Source organism: Pan troglodytes, chromosome 12 (genome assembly GCF_028858775.2).
Source record: "Pan troglodytes isolate AG18354 chromosome 12, NHGRI_mPanTro3-v2.0_pri, whole genome shotgun sequence".
NCBI lineage: Eukaryota > Metazoa > Chordata > Mammalia > Primates > Hominidae > Pan > Pan troglodytes.
In genome coordinates, this window is record NC_072410.2 from 90,900,966 (window position 1) to 90,916,153 (window position 15,188).

The 15,188-nt window shown below is 36.1% G+C and overlaps 1 protein-coding gene across 20 annotated transcripts in view; it reads left to right on the plus strand.

Moving 5' to 3' along the window:
• Positions 1-15,188, plus strand: part of MEMO1 (mediator of cell motility 1) — a 144,125-nt gene that overhangs the window by 83,732 nt on the left and 45,205 nt on the right. For 15 of the 20 annotated variants that reach the window (XR_010149015.1, XR_010149016.1, XM_063788864.1 and 12 more), the window contains 2 exon segments: positions 7,130-7,242; positions 9,994-10,105. Coding sequence is in view for 16 of the 20 variants with exons in the window: in XM_063788864.1 (XP_063644934.1) it covers positions 7,130-7,242; positions 9,994-10,105 (225 nt within the window). In the remaining 4 variants the exon portion in view is untranslated. 20 annotated transcript variants of the gene reach the window in all.

Here is a 15,188-nt window from a genome sequence, read left to right on the forward strand (position 1 = left end):
TGGTAGTGCTAGAGACACAGTGATTAATAAAACAGACATGGTTTTAGCCCTGTGCTGCTAAATTGGTAGGTGAGATAGATATTAAGCATATGATAATGAATATAGATATCTTATTAAAAGCTAAAAATTTAATTAAAAAGCTGAAAGTGAAATACAGTGGTTCTCAAACTTCTTGGTTTCAGGAACCCTTAACTTATTAAGGACACCAAATGTAGACCACATCTACCTTTGTTGAATGCATTCAAAATTAAAATGAGATACTTAAAAAATTATTTAAAAAAGTAAACAAATTAGAGGTTAATAAAAATAACATTTTTAAAAATGAGAAATAAATACATTTTCTAATAGAAGATAGTGGGGAAAAGTGGCATTGCTTTACTTTTTTTTTTTTTTTTACAAAATATAAAAATGTCTTACAGTTTTACTAGTTATTAAATCTCCTTTTAATGTTTGGCTTAATAAAAGACAACTATGTTTTCATATCTGGTTATGCATTCACCCTGTTTTGATCATTTGTTTTAGTTGACGTATATGAAGAAACCTCACACAGATATGTAGTTAGAAAAGGAAGAGGAGTAGTGTAATTACCTTTGCAGATAATTGTGGATATTTTTCTTTAATACTACACCAAAACTCACCAAATGGTAGTTTCTTAAAGGTTAGTTATAATGCGAAATCTGAAGTTACTGTCAATGAATTTTTGTACTTTTTTTTTGAGACAAAGTCTTGCTCTGTCACCAGGCTGGAGTGCAGTGGCGCTATCTCAGCTCACTGCAACCTCCATCTCCCGGATTCAAGTGATTCTCCTGCCTCAGTCTCCTGAGTAGCTGGGACTACAGGCGAACGCCACCATGCCCAGCTAATTTTTGAATTTTTAGGGTTTCACCATGTTGGCCAGGATGGTCTCGATCTCTTGACCTTGTGATCGACCTGCCTCGGCCTCTCAAAGTGCGGGGATTACAGATGTGAGCCACCACACCCAGCCGAATTTTTGTACTTTGTATAAATTCACTGTCTGTTTTACAGTTTGAATGGCTCTTTTACCCTTGCATAATTTTGTAACGTGTGGAGCATTTGGAAAATTTTTATTGGGTTATGCAGATATTTTCAATGCTGGTATTTCATTATATGATAGTAAAAAATCACTTTTTGTTTTCTTTTGTTTTGTTTATTTTTCTTTTTTTTTTGAGGCAGAGTTTCGTGCTTGTCGCCCAGCTGGAGTGCAGTGGCAGGATCTCAGCTCACTGCAACCTCCACCTCCTGGGTTCAAGGGATTCTCCTGCCTCGGTCTCCCGAGTAGGTAGGATTACAGGCATACGCCACCACGCCCTGCTAATTTTTATATTTTTAGTAGAGACGGTTTCACCATGTTGGCCATACTGGTCTCAAACTGCTGACCTCAGGTGATCCACCCACCTCGGCCTCCCAAAGTGCTGGGATTACATGCGTGAGCCACTGTGCCTGGCAAAAAATAACATTTCTTAATGTCACCATGTATTTTATCAGAAAAAATCATTAATTCTTTGGAGGCTATCAAGCTTACAGTGATAAAAGTTTTATGAAAGTCTAATTTTCACTTGAAAACCTTAATTTTATCATTGACAACAAGTATATTATTTTCTTTAAAGTGCTAGATTCTGTTTTTTTTTTTTTTCCCCTTTTGAGACAGGATCTTGCTCTGTCACCCAGGCTGGAGTCAGTGGCATGATCATAGCTCACGCAGCGTTGAATTCCCAGGCTCAAGTGATCCTCCTATTCCAGCCTTCTGAGTAGCTAGGACTGCCAGCCTGTGCCAGCATGCCTGGCTATTTTTTAAAAATTTATTTTTGTAGAGATGTGGTCTCACTATGTTGCTCAGGCTGGTCTTGAACTCCTGGCCTCAAGCTGTCCTCCCACCTCAGCCTCCCAAAGTGCTGAGATTACAGGCATGAACCACTGTGCCTGACTTCCATTCACTTTGGGGAAATCTTCTGCCAGCTACCTAAATTGGAATAGCCGTAATTTATCTACAGTTGTCTTTTGAAGTAAAAATTTTGTTCCATGAGGAAAATGTCTGGTTCAGCTTACAACTCAAAACTACACAACTGCTTTTTCCTGAAACATACTTCCATATGCAGCAGAAATGTTTTATCACCACAGATTGAATGCATTTTGTCATATAGAATATTAAAAAGATACCTACTCGAGAGTCAAGATTTAATGAAATTAGGAACTCCCTTTTAAACTTAGTGTGAGTAAGGTTAAAAAATAGGACTGCTAGTGCATGATGATGATACTGCTTTGATCTTTGTTCTAATGGGCCAGTGGTTTTACGCTCCCCTCACCTTTGCACCATAAGTGCAAATGAAAAAAGTAAATAACTTCCTTGCATTCTTATGAAAATAGTTTTAATTTTATGGACTGCTGCATAGGGTCTTGAGGAAAACCAGAATTCCAGAGTTCACAGTTTGAGAACTATTGTGGTAGACCTTAAGAGGGTGACTTGATTTAAATTGCGGGAAAGGTATTGGGGAAAGTATCTCCAGGAACAGATTTTTTTTTTTTTTTTTTTTTGAGACGGAGTCTTGCTCTGTCCCCCAGGCTGCTGGAGTGCGGTGGCACAATCTCAGCTCACTGCAACCTCTGCCTCCCAGGTTCAAACGATTCTCCTGCCTCAGCCTCCTGAGTAGCTGGGATTACAGGCGCGTGCCACCACGCCTGGCTAATTTTTTGTATTTTTAGTAGAGATGGGGTTTCACCATGTTAGCCAGATGGTCTCGATCTCCTGACCTCGTGATCCGCCTGCTTCAGCCTCCCAAAGTGCTGGGATTTCAGGCATGAGGCACTGCACCCAACCGAGGAACACATTTTTAAAGCCAGGCTAGCCAAGCAAAGGGGAACAATAGCATGGGTGAAAAGTTTGAAGTAGGCAAAGTTGTTGGTGTTATCAAGGAACTGCAAGAAGACCAGTATACATCAAGTATTATGATCAAGGTGGGCAAGAGTAATAGCTAATTTGCTAGGGCATTTAAGAGTGTAGAGCCCATTTTAAGGATTCTAGATTTTATCCTGTGACCATGAAATGCCATAAAAGGCTTTAAGCAAGGGAAGTGATATGATCTATGTTTCCAGAAAATCACTTTGACTGTTTAAGGAATTTTAAAAATGATACATTTTAGTTCTTTTCCATATTGGTAGTTGACTATTATTAAAACTCTAAAAACTCAGAATTCAGGATGTCCTTAGGTAGTAGTAACTTGATTTTGATACATATTTTTCAGCAAGCCTTGCAGGACAGAAAAAGAGAGCAAAAAGGAATGCTTTTTGGGGCCAGATGACATTTTATTCTTTGGTTAAAATGTCTTCACTTCCTGTGAAACATGTTTACAAAATTACTTATGTTCCATTATTTGGACTAAGTAGCTGAATAAACAGTCATGAGGGTACACACTCAGGCAGCTTATACATTGGGTGCACAGACTATCATTGCAAATGTGAATTCTCTATTATAGCTATTGTATATGAAGTACATTTATTTCTAAGAGAATGCCTACTGATCTTGCTCCTCCCCCCCATTTTTTCATGTTAAAGGTTTTTTTTTTTTTTTAACTTGGGTATCACCGATGATGTGCTAATATTGAAAAGTTACGCTTTTAAAGACAAAGCACCTTGCAGTCAAATAAAGGAAGAGAAAGTGGCATTGCTTCTAATGCCTCTATTATTTATTTCTCTTCAAAATATTCCTGTGGCCTTGGTGTTTACGGATCTAGCATTCTAACAAAGAAAATGCATGAACTTTAATGTACACTATTCATTTTTTTTTGTTAGCATTTAGCTAACAAGGAGACCCATTTTGAGATTACTGCTGATTTAAATGTCCCATTTTACTTTCCTTTCAATGACATTTAGCTTTTTCTGGTTTTGTTTTTAGATATATTGCTTTTAAGGGTTTTATATTGAGGGGTCTTAAACCTTTTTTTCTTATTATTTCTTTTAATCAAATATGGAACTTGATTTGGCTATTGGCGAGTTTTCTACCAAACCAGAAAGAATCTGTAGAGTACACAATTGGTTAATTCAGATTGGTGGGGCTCTTTTTCCTTCATCTAGATTGGGGCAGACAAAAAGGCAAACAAGGAAAGTAGTCAGGTATCAGAAGAGTTAATTAGGCTTCCAGCAGACCTCTGGTGTTTATTTCTGGAGCAGTGTATCTTTTGGCTATTGTTAGAACCTTATTACACTTACTTAGGAAATTTATGTATGCCTTGAATTTAGATTGTTATTTTAAAAATCACTTCATATTTTGACTATGTGTTTCAGATTTTCCAGGAGTGCTCTGATGTTAAATATCCTTTCTCTCTGTCTTTTCATATTTTCCTCAATCAGAAAAATGCCCTTTCTCATTATTTGATTCTTGGTTCATATACTACCTGGCCCTAGTCAGGCTACCTAAACATTTCTGAGTTACCATTCTCTATAGCCCACGTTAGCCTTTAATTTAAAAAAAAGTGTCATGTTATTTATGTGCTATTAAGATAGGTGACCAGAGTGCTATCTTTTAGTTTTTCTTCATTTAGAAATCTATAGATTTGACTTTTTTTTTTGAAATGGTTCTCGAATTGATGATAGAGGTGATGACAAGAAGTGAGGATTAGCAGTGCTAATAATTACATATTGAAGGAAGAGAGGTAGAAAGATTCTGTCGTCTATAAGGAACTTAAATTAACGAGTAAGAAACAATCCAGTTAAAAAGAGGGCAAAGGACATGAACAGACACTTTTCAAAAGAAGATACATACGTGGCCAACAAGCATATGAAAAAATTCTCATAATCACTAATCACTAGAGAGATGCAAATCAAAACCACAATGAGATACTACCTGATAATAGTCAGAGTGGCGGTTATTGAAAAGTCAAAAATTAACAGATGCTGGCAAGGTTGTGGAGAAAAATAAATGTTTATACATTGTTGGTAGGAGTGTAAATTGATTCAATCATTGTGGAAAACAGTGTGGCGATTTCTCAAAGAACTTAAAACAGAAGTAACTCTGGGCCCCGCAGTCACATTATTGGGTATGTACCTGAAGGAATGTAAATTGTTCTGCCATAAAGACATATGTACACATGTGTTCACTGCAGCACTGTTCACAATAGTAAAGACATGGAATCAACATAAATGCCCATCAGTGGTAGACTAGATAAAGAAAATGTGGTACATATGTACGCTATGTAATATTACACAGCTCTATAAAAGAATGAGATCATATCATTTGCAGCAACATTGAGCTAGAGGCCATTATCCTAAGCAAACTCCCGTAGGAACAGAAAACCAAATACTGCATGTTCTCACAAGTAGAAGCTAAATATTGAGTACATATGGACGTAAAGAAGGGAACAACAGACACCGAGACCTACTGGAGGGTAGAAGGTGGGAGGAGGATGAGGATAAAAAAACTACTTATGGAATACTAGGTTTATTACCTGGGTGTCCAAATAATCTGTACACCAAACCTTGGCAACACGTAATTTACCTATATTACAAACCCGTACAGGTACCCTTGAACTTAAAGTAAAAGTTAAAGAAAAGGATAATCTGTTTCTGACCAGAAATGGCCTGTGGATGAAGTCTTAATGTTTGCTGTATGTGCTGTCTTAAGGAGGTTTTGGGACTCTAAACTGAGAATCACTTAACCACAACTTTCTTTTTTTTTTTTTTTTCATAGCAGAACAACTTAATATCCACAGCTTTATCTCCTCCCTGCAATTTATGAAGTAACATATAACCAATAATTGGTTAATTTTCTTAGCTGTAATAGAATTTTATGAGAATAAACACATTGCTAAAGCACACATTCCCTGGCCTGCAAATTTTTGACAGAAAAGAACTAGCTCATCTCTCAGCTTTTGTTCATTAATTGAGCAATCAGTAATACTTTTCTAGCTACATAGCATATCATATATTTTCTTCTCATAGTTTTGGCTTTATGAGTCTGTAAGTTTTGTATGTGATGTGGGAAGGTTGATTCATATGAATTTTGGAGAACAGAGAAAATTGATAGTTTTGGAATTCAGATTGTAGGGCAGGTTTGGATATTTGACAGAATGAGAGGAAATTAACATTACTCTTGATGTCCAGATAACAAGATTGTAAAGATTTAAGCTACACTTTAGCTCAGTTCTTTTCTTTAGACTACAGTGCAAATAACACATAATCTAGTTTCTTTGTTTTTGAGAATGACTTCTACTTGAATGGGAATAGAGAAAGCTTATTATATAGAATTCTTTTCAACAAGATGCCTTTTTCACCCTACCATGGAAGAAATATGGAAATAGCTTTATCAGAATGCTTTTTTATAATGGATATTTTGTATAGATATTTAGAATTTTATGCTATTATGTATTTTTATTAAAATCATGGTGGATCTTAGAAGGTTATTTTAGAATGTGTTAGAATTTTGAAATTTTAATAGCTTAAGTGTATAAAATCCATTTAATAAAATACAGCTTCTGAATACCTGTTGCATCCTTGTCATTGAGAATATAGAGATTATTTTATGCATAGTGGGTTGGTTTACTGTATTAATTGATAACTGGTATTTCCAAGTATTGAATATGATTCTCTTAAAGGCCATCCAACAAAGACAGAAATAAGGAATTGAACTTAACTGAGGAGCAAGTCATTATTAGGTGTATTAGTTTGCTAGGGCTGTCATAACAAAGTACCACAGATTAGGTGGTTTCAACAACACAAATTTATTTTTTAACAATTCTGGAAGCTTGAAATTCAATATCAAGTTTCTGTCAGGGTTGGGCCCCTTCTGACATGATCATATCTCTGTGCAGGCATACTTCTGGTGTCTCTTTTTCCTATAAGGACACCAGACTCATTGGATGAGGTCCCCACCCTAATGGCCTCATTTGAACTTAATCGCCTCTTTGAAGACCTTATCTCTAAATAGCACTACAGTCTGTGCTACTGGGGATTGGTTCTTCAACATGTGAATTTTGGAGGGGAACACAGTTCAGCCATTAACAGTTGGTAATTAAGAAGGAAAACAAGTGATTTGTAAGAATTACTTTTTTCTCTTTTATTTAATAAGGTTTGTGTAGAAGTGCAATTGTTCTGTGTTTTTTTGTTGTGTATCTCCTAGCCGGAGAATTTTCATCCTTGGGCCTTCTCATCATGTGCCCCTCTCTCGATGTGCACTTTCCAGTGTGGATATATATAGGACACCTCTGTATGACCTTCGTATTGACCAAAAGAGTAAGTATATAGAAATATTATAGCTTTCAAATAGCTAATGTTCTTTTAACAGGACTTGTAAATTAATTTAAAAACTTATGAATATCATAAGTAATATCTCGATATTTAAAATAAAAATTGTTATAACTAATCTGCATAAAACAGCAAAAAAAGAAACTCTTCCATATCCCTAAAAGGCAACTAGTGTTTTTTAGCTAGCTACAGAAATCTGTCAGATCTGCCAGTGTGCAGATTGTAGTGGTTACATTAATATTCAGAAAAATGCCATGTACTCAGTGTACCAGGAGACAAAAAATTAGTACCCATACCAATTTCATAAAGATTCTGGGCGTGTTAATTTACTTCCATGTAATGCCACTTTTCTCACTGTAAATAGATAATGCTGATAATATCTTTATTTTCTTTCAAATGATTTTTATGGGAAAAAATGAGCCTTTAATTATGAAACTCTGAAAGAAAGGTGCTATATAAATGATAAATATATTTTATTTTTAAACATGCCTACAATTTTGGTTGATTTATTTTTTTCCATAGGCGTCCAGAGTCACGTTTTTATTTAGTAGTTCTTACACAATAGATGTATAAAGTAAAAATCTTTTGATTTTATAAAGGTATTTTTTCTTTTGAGGGGGGAGTAATTTTAAAAATATAGAACAGTATAAAGAGTAGTATAAGAAATTAACTGATGTACTTAACATCCACAATTTATTCAGAATTTCTCGCTCATCCTGAACCCAATTTACCTTCCCAGAAGTAACCACCTTCATGATCTGGGTATATGTCCTTTCAGTTAGTCAAATTATTCACACACACGCATGTGCACACACACACACGTGTATGTGTGTGTGCATGTGCATGTATACATATGCATATATATGTACACACACGCCCATATGTGTGTATATATATAAACACACACACACACACATCCCGACCCATATATATATATATTTTTGTTTTTAGAGATGGGGTCTCACTCCGTTGCCCAGGCTGGAGTGCAGTGGCATGATTATAGTTCACTGCAGCCTCAAACTCCTGGGCTCAAGTGATCCTCCTACCCCAGCCTCCCAAGTAGGTAGGACTACAGGCACACATCACCACACCCAATTAATTAAAAATATTTTTTTTGGTAGAGGTAGGGTCTTGCTATGTTGCCCAGGCTGATCTTGAACTCCTGGTCTCAAGCAGTTCTCCTGTCTTGGCCTCCCAAAGTGCTGGGATTATCAGTGTGAGCCACTGTACCTGGCCTCAAATTATATTTTTAAGTATGTTAGGGGTGCTATTGTTTCGAAGAATTTTGCAGAAATTTCTTGTATAGAATAAAAGAGTCAAGGCCTAGTGTGGTGGTTCATGGCTGAAATCCCAGCACTTTGAGAGGCTGAGGTGGGCAGACTGCTTGAGCTCAGGAGTTTGAGACCAGTCTGAGCAATGTGGCAAAACCCCGTCTGTACAAAAAAATACAAAAATCTGCTGGGCATGGTGGCACGTAGCTGTAGGTTAGGGGAGGGCGTGGGGCAGTGAGGTAGGAGGATGGCTTGAGCTCCGGAGGTAGAGGTTTCAGTGAGCTGAAATCATTTTGCTGTCCCCAGCAAAATGCTGTCACCCAGCCTGGCCTGGGTGACAGGGTGAAGCCCTGTCTCCAAAAATAAATAAATAAATATAAAAATAAATAAAATAATAAAAGAGTCCATTTGCAAGAAAAAATTCTTCTTTCTTATTTTTGGCATAAGTTTTCATAATTTGAGGCTTTAGGTATCACACAATATTAGCAATTTGTTAATGCGTCTTATTAATGAAATGAGTATTTCTAACCTTACTTCCTGAGAGGGTTTTAGGGAACACATTTTACTTTTAAAACCTTGTTGGGGCATTCAGAAAATTTTAATTTTGGGTAGCTTGCCAGTGAAGAAATAGAGAATTTTTTCAAGAAAAGAGGTCATACAACCATTTATTTCTTTCTTTGATACAGGTAAACCCATTTAAGGATCTAATTATAAAATTGGTTCTATTCTATGCTAAAAATATTCTTATATATATTTTTTACATGTTAACTTTTATCTTTTTCTTGTTCTACAATATTCAATTTTAAGCACAGTTCATCAGAAAGGCCTGAATTACTAGGTCTTTTTAAGTTGGGATGGTATTGTGACGAATTTATATTTTGATCTATCCTACAAGCTTAATTTTGAATTTTCAGGAAAATAGCATTAGTGAGAATTTTCTCTTCTTGGTATGGCAGAAACCTCAGGTGTGAAATAATACCACACATTTTATTAAAAAACAAAACTCAGAAACTGTGCTTTTGACCTCATGAGTTAAATAGACTAGTGGTTTTTCCATATTTCAGTAGGAATTCTAATTATGTTCTTGCTAGCATGTACTGATTAAAGTCAAGGAAAAGCCTAGACCCGAAGGTGATTTTAGAAATAATGAAAGGAGCTGATGAAGAATTTAAATTATCATTTTTTATATAACTATGTAATATATACAAATGATGAGTAAGTGTTTACACGTATTACTGTTTTACCTGTTACATAAAAACTAGTTCTGTTTTTTTCTCTTTCTCCTTACTCTCCCTCCTTCCTTTCCTTTCTTTCTATTGTTTTGTTTTGTTTTAATAAAAATGAGAATATTATATGGTGTTTCTGTCTGTTGCCAAAAAGCATGTAGTTTTGTATTACTGGGTGGAATCTCACAGGATAAGGATATACATTAATATATTTATTTTACTGTATTTTGAAATCTCTTTAGTTTACGGAGAACTATGGAAGACAGGAATGTTTGAACGCATGTCTCTGCAGACAGATGAAGATGAACACAGTATTGAAATGCATTTGCCTTATACAGCTAAAGCCATGGAAAGGTATATTGATTGATATAAGAAATCCCCAGGAAATCATAGACATTAATTTCTTTGGTAATTTAAAACTAGTAAATCCTAGTAATTATCAGGGTAAGGAGATAAAGATGTGAGATAAAAAATTGAGACAAGAATGTCTTAAGGTGGATTGTTGGTTTTGAATAGTTTGCCTATGAAGGCTGAACATACGAATTGACATGATGGTTTTATTAGGTGGAAGTATTAAAAAACCCATGGGTATGTGAGTGTATGTGGGTATGTATATATCTTGCTTTGCTTGTATTTTATTAATTAGACATTTCTTTATCTCAGAATAATAATTACATTCTTTTATGGTACAATGCTATAATTAATCGTAAAATTTTAGGCTTGTATTTAATGTTGGAGGTCATTTATTTCAACCTTGTGCAAGGTACATGAATCTCTTTTATGGTATGCTCGACAGACTGTTACGTGGTACCTGCTAAAGGTCTTCCTGTGATGGGCTACTCACTGTACTGTGAGCCGAACGAGGACAGGGACAATATCTATTTTGTTCTCTACTGTATACCCCACCGCCTAGTGCGGTGTCCAGCACATAGTAGTTATTATGTATTTTGATAAAATAAAAAAATTATTTCAAGGGTTTTCTTCTTTTAGCGAAACATTTGGATTAGGAGGTCTTCTCTTTTGTAGGTTTCTCTAATTTTTAAAACCATTTCCTATATATGGACTTAATATTTCATATTTAGTTTGGCAGTTCTAAGTATGGTAAGATGATTCCTTCTGGATTTGTTCATTATATTTTCTTAGTAAAGTACACGATGCTCTGTACGCTCTCAGTAAATATTAATTAAATGTACTAATAAAGTCTAAGATAACATTATATTTTTTATGTTGATGTAGCTTACTGTTGGCAAATGTACTTGTGATCAGCCAAAGCCCAAGGCCTTTTCATAATATTCAGATGGATTATTTTCTGTTCTCAGACTTTTGTGTGGTTATTTCTTTTTAACCCTAAATATGTATGTCTTCTCAATTATTGCTGTTTAGTTTTTCTTGTTTAGTTCATTATTGCAGTCTTTTTGGATTATTTTCCACTCTAATTCTGTATTCAAAGTATTATTTACTTTTCTCAATCTTTTATCTGCTTCTGCTCACAATGATAACCATGAGGAATTATATAAACATGAAGAATTTTCAAAAAATCAGTGTGATACTACATTATAAGCAATATAATTTTAGGGTTTTTAATACATCCTAATTCTTCAGAAATGTGAAACCATATATATTACTTCTTGAATTGTTGTTGTAATCAGAACTTTCTCTTCTTCAACCGGAAAAGACAATTGAATATTTTTATTCACTGAGATGTTTGCATATTTTGTCTTGAGAGAATATAATTTAGACTTAATAAATACTAATACTTTGGGTGCAGTGGTGCTTGTCTGTAATTCCAGCACTTTGGGAGGCAGAGGTGGGCACATGGCTTGAGCCCAGAAGTTCAAGACTAGCCTGGGCAATGTGGCAAAACTCCGTCTCTACTAAAAATAGAAAAGTTAGCGGTGTGTGGTGTCGGGTGCTTGTTGTCCCAGCTACTTGGGAGGCTGGGGTGGGATGATATTTTGAGCCTGGGTGGTTGAGACTGCAGTGAGCCGAGATTATGGCACTGCACTCCAGCCTAGGTGACAGAGTGAGAACCTGTCTCAAACAAACAAACAAACAAACCCAAAAAACAATAAGACCAATAAACTGACAACAATATCCTCAAGGTTATAACAAAATAACATTTTTATTGTTATTTTAAAAGTAAAACATGTATATTGTGGAACATTTAGGAAAATAGAAACTTAAAAGCCAGCAAACCAAATTCCTATTTATAATTCCCCCTTTTAAATAGTATCAAATAAACTACTTTCACATTACATTAGGATCCCTAATATTGACCCTTAGATAGTACTTAGTGTCTTTTCTTTGTAGCATTAGTTGGACTCATTACCTATGTCAGTTATTTATTACTAAGTAACAAAAACTCTTACTTAAAATTACCTATATTAGTTATCTTTTACTAAGTAAAAGTAACTTAGTGAAACTTAGATTTAAACTGTGACTTAAAATCACAGCTGTTTATTGCCTAAAATTTGGGGGCCAGGAATTGGGGCAGAGAACACCTTGCTCCGGTCCACAAGACACTGACTGAGGTGGCTCAAATGGGGCTACAGTATCTCAGATAGCATCACTCCTGTGTCTTGGGCCTTAGTGCTGGCTCTCTGTTGAGACCCCTCATTTCTTCTCCAGCTGACCTGTTTGTTCTTCAAGTAGGACTTTTTTTTTTTTTTTTTTCTACTCTCTAGAAGAATAGCTTAGACTTCTTCTTTTTTTTTCCCCCTTCTGTTTTTGGATCAAGAGAGTAAAACCAGAAGTTTCTAGGCCTATTATGTCCTAGGCTGGAAACTACATAGCACATTTCCAGTGAATTGTGTTTTCCAAAGCAAATAAGATCACTGTGTCAGCCAAGATTTAAAGAAAAAAGCAATATATTGCTCCTCTTGATGGGAGGAGTAGCATGTATGTACAGGAATAAGAGAAACTGTTGACAGCCGTCTTTGCTGATAGTCTACTACAGTTCTTCCTCTGGTGGACAATTCATGTCTCTTTAACATGTCATATACACCCAGCCCTCCCAGGATGTTCAGAAATCTTACTTGCTATGACCCTAGGCTCAAAATCTATTATCTTATGATCTCCATCAAGTTAGGATGTGAATGAGGCTCCTTGAGTGTGGTTCCTCTTTTTTTGGAGAGGGGGTGTGGGGGGAAAGAGTCTCAGCTCTGTTGCCCAGGCTGGAGTGCAGTGGCATGATCATGGCTCACTGTAGCCTCTGCCTCCTGGTCTCAAGCAATCTTCCCACCTCAGCCTCCCAAAGCAATGGGATTACAGGCATGAACCACTGTGCCTGGCCTCTTTTTTTTTTTTTAAAAAAAAGAGACAGGGTCTCATTCTGTCACCCAGGCTGGAGTGCAGTGGCACAATTATAACTCACTGTAGCCTTGAACTCCTAGGCTCAAGGGATCTTCCTACCTCAGCTTTCAGAGTAGTGGCACTACAGGTATGTACTACCATATCTGGCTAATTTTAAAAACTTTTTTTTTAAGAGACGGGAGCTTACTTTATTCCTCAGGCTGATCTTGACCTCCTGGTCTCAAGTGAGCTTCTTACTTCAGCCTCCCAAGTAATGTCTTAGTTACCTATTGCAGCATAACAAATCACCTCAATGTATGCATTTTTTTAATTGAAAACAAATTTTTTAATTTTTGTGGGTGCATGGTGTATATATGGCGTACATGAGAAGTTTTGATACGGTCATGCAGTGTAAAATAATCACATCATGGAGAATGGGATATTAATCACTTCAAGCATTTATCTTTAGTGTTCCAGACAATCCAATTATATTCTTTTAGTTACTTAAAAATGTACAATTGAGTTATTGACTATAGTCACCCTGTTATGCTACCAAATACTAGTTCTTACTCATTTTGTTTTGTATCCATTAACCATCCCCACCTACCCTTTAGCCCTCCACTATTCTTCCCAGCCTCTGGTAATCATCCTTCTACTCTCCACGTCTGTGAATTCAGTTGCTTTGATTTTTAGGTCCCACAAATGTGTATTTTTTTCACTTACGATTCTATAGTTTGGAAATTTGGTAGGGTCAGTGGAGATAATTTGTCTCTGTTTCATCTGCTGCCAATTGAGGCAGTTTGACTTAGGCTAAAGACTCCAAGATGCCCTAGCTTCCTCTCTGGGGCTGTGGTGCTGGTTGTCTTCTTGAGGCACATCAGTTTTCATCTTGGTTCTCATCTATCTCTGCCTGTTGACACTCACCCTTCAGGACTTCTCTCTTCATGTGGTGAATCCTCTCTAGCAGGATAGCAATTGAGCAAAAGTAGAAATTTCCAGCCCTCTTAATATCGAAGTCTAGAACTGGCACAGCATCACTTATGCCTCATTCTACTGGTCAAACCGCATCATAAGGCTAAATTCAAGGAGAGGGAACTAGGGATGCTATTTTTGATGGGAGGAGTGACATTGAGCATTGAGAGGTGGGAAGAATTTTTGGTGATTGGATTTGTAGAAACTGTGGTTAAATAGTTGACGGATTATTTGTATATAAGTCTGTGTCCCTTCCATGGTAGTTCCATAATGTTTTCTGCCTGGAGCAGCTAGTCTTTACCGTATCTGCTATGCATAGCACAGTACCTGGTACAGAAAAAGATTTCAGTAATTGATTGTTGAATGAATTAATAACTGTCTTGCCATTTTCAGTACTTTAATTATTTTTCCAAAAAGTGGATCAAATGTTCTTTTCTTAAAAAAAAAATTACATGTTTTTTTAATTTTCAAAAAATAATAAAAAAAAAAAACTCTTAATCATCTTTGGCTACAAATACTCTTTTTTTTAAACTGCTTTTCTTGTCATGAACTTATTTCCCTGTCATTTTTTTACTCCACTTTATAGACTATACATGAGACTTTCTAGTAAAGATCCTTGTAATGCTTTAATCAGTTCTTGACCATTTAGCTTTTAAGCTTCCCCCCATTTTTCACTATTATAAACCACATTTTGTATTTTTTAAAAAATAGATGTCTAAGGTATTATTTAAATTTCTGCTTTTTTTTTTTTTTTTTTTTTTTTTTTTGAGATGGAGTCTCGCTCTGTCACCAGGCTGGAATGCAGTGGCGCGATCATGGCTCACTGCATCCTCCGCCTCCTGGGTTCAAGTGATTCTCCTGCCTCAGCCTCCCGAGTAGTTGGGATTACAGGCACCTGCCACCATGCCCAGCTAATTTTTGTATTTTTAGTAGACCTTGTTGGCCAGGATGGTCTCCATCTCTTGACCTCGGGATCCGCCCGCCTTGGCCTCCCAAGGTGCTGGGATTAGAGGCATGAGCCACCATGCCTGGCCGCATGTTTTTAATAGATTTAAAAATTGTATTCATTAGAGCTTTTTAAAAAAATAGTAGTCTAAAGGAGAAAACATAAAATGACTTACAATCTCATTGCTCAGTTAACTCTACTGACATAAAAAATATACGTGCATGGTTA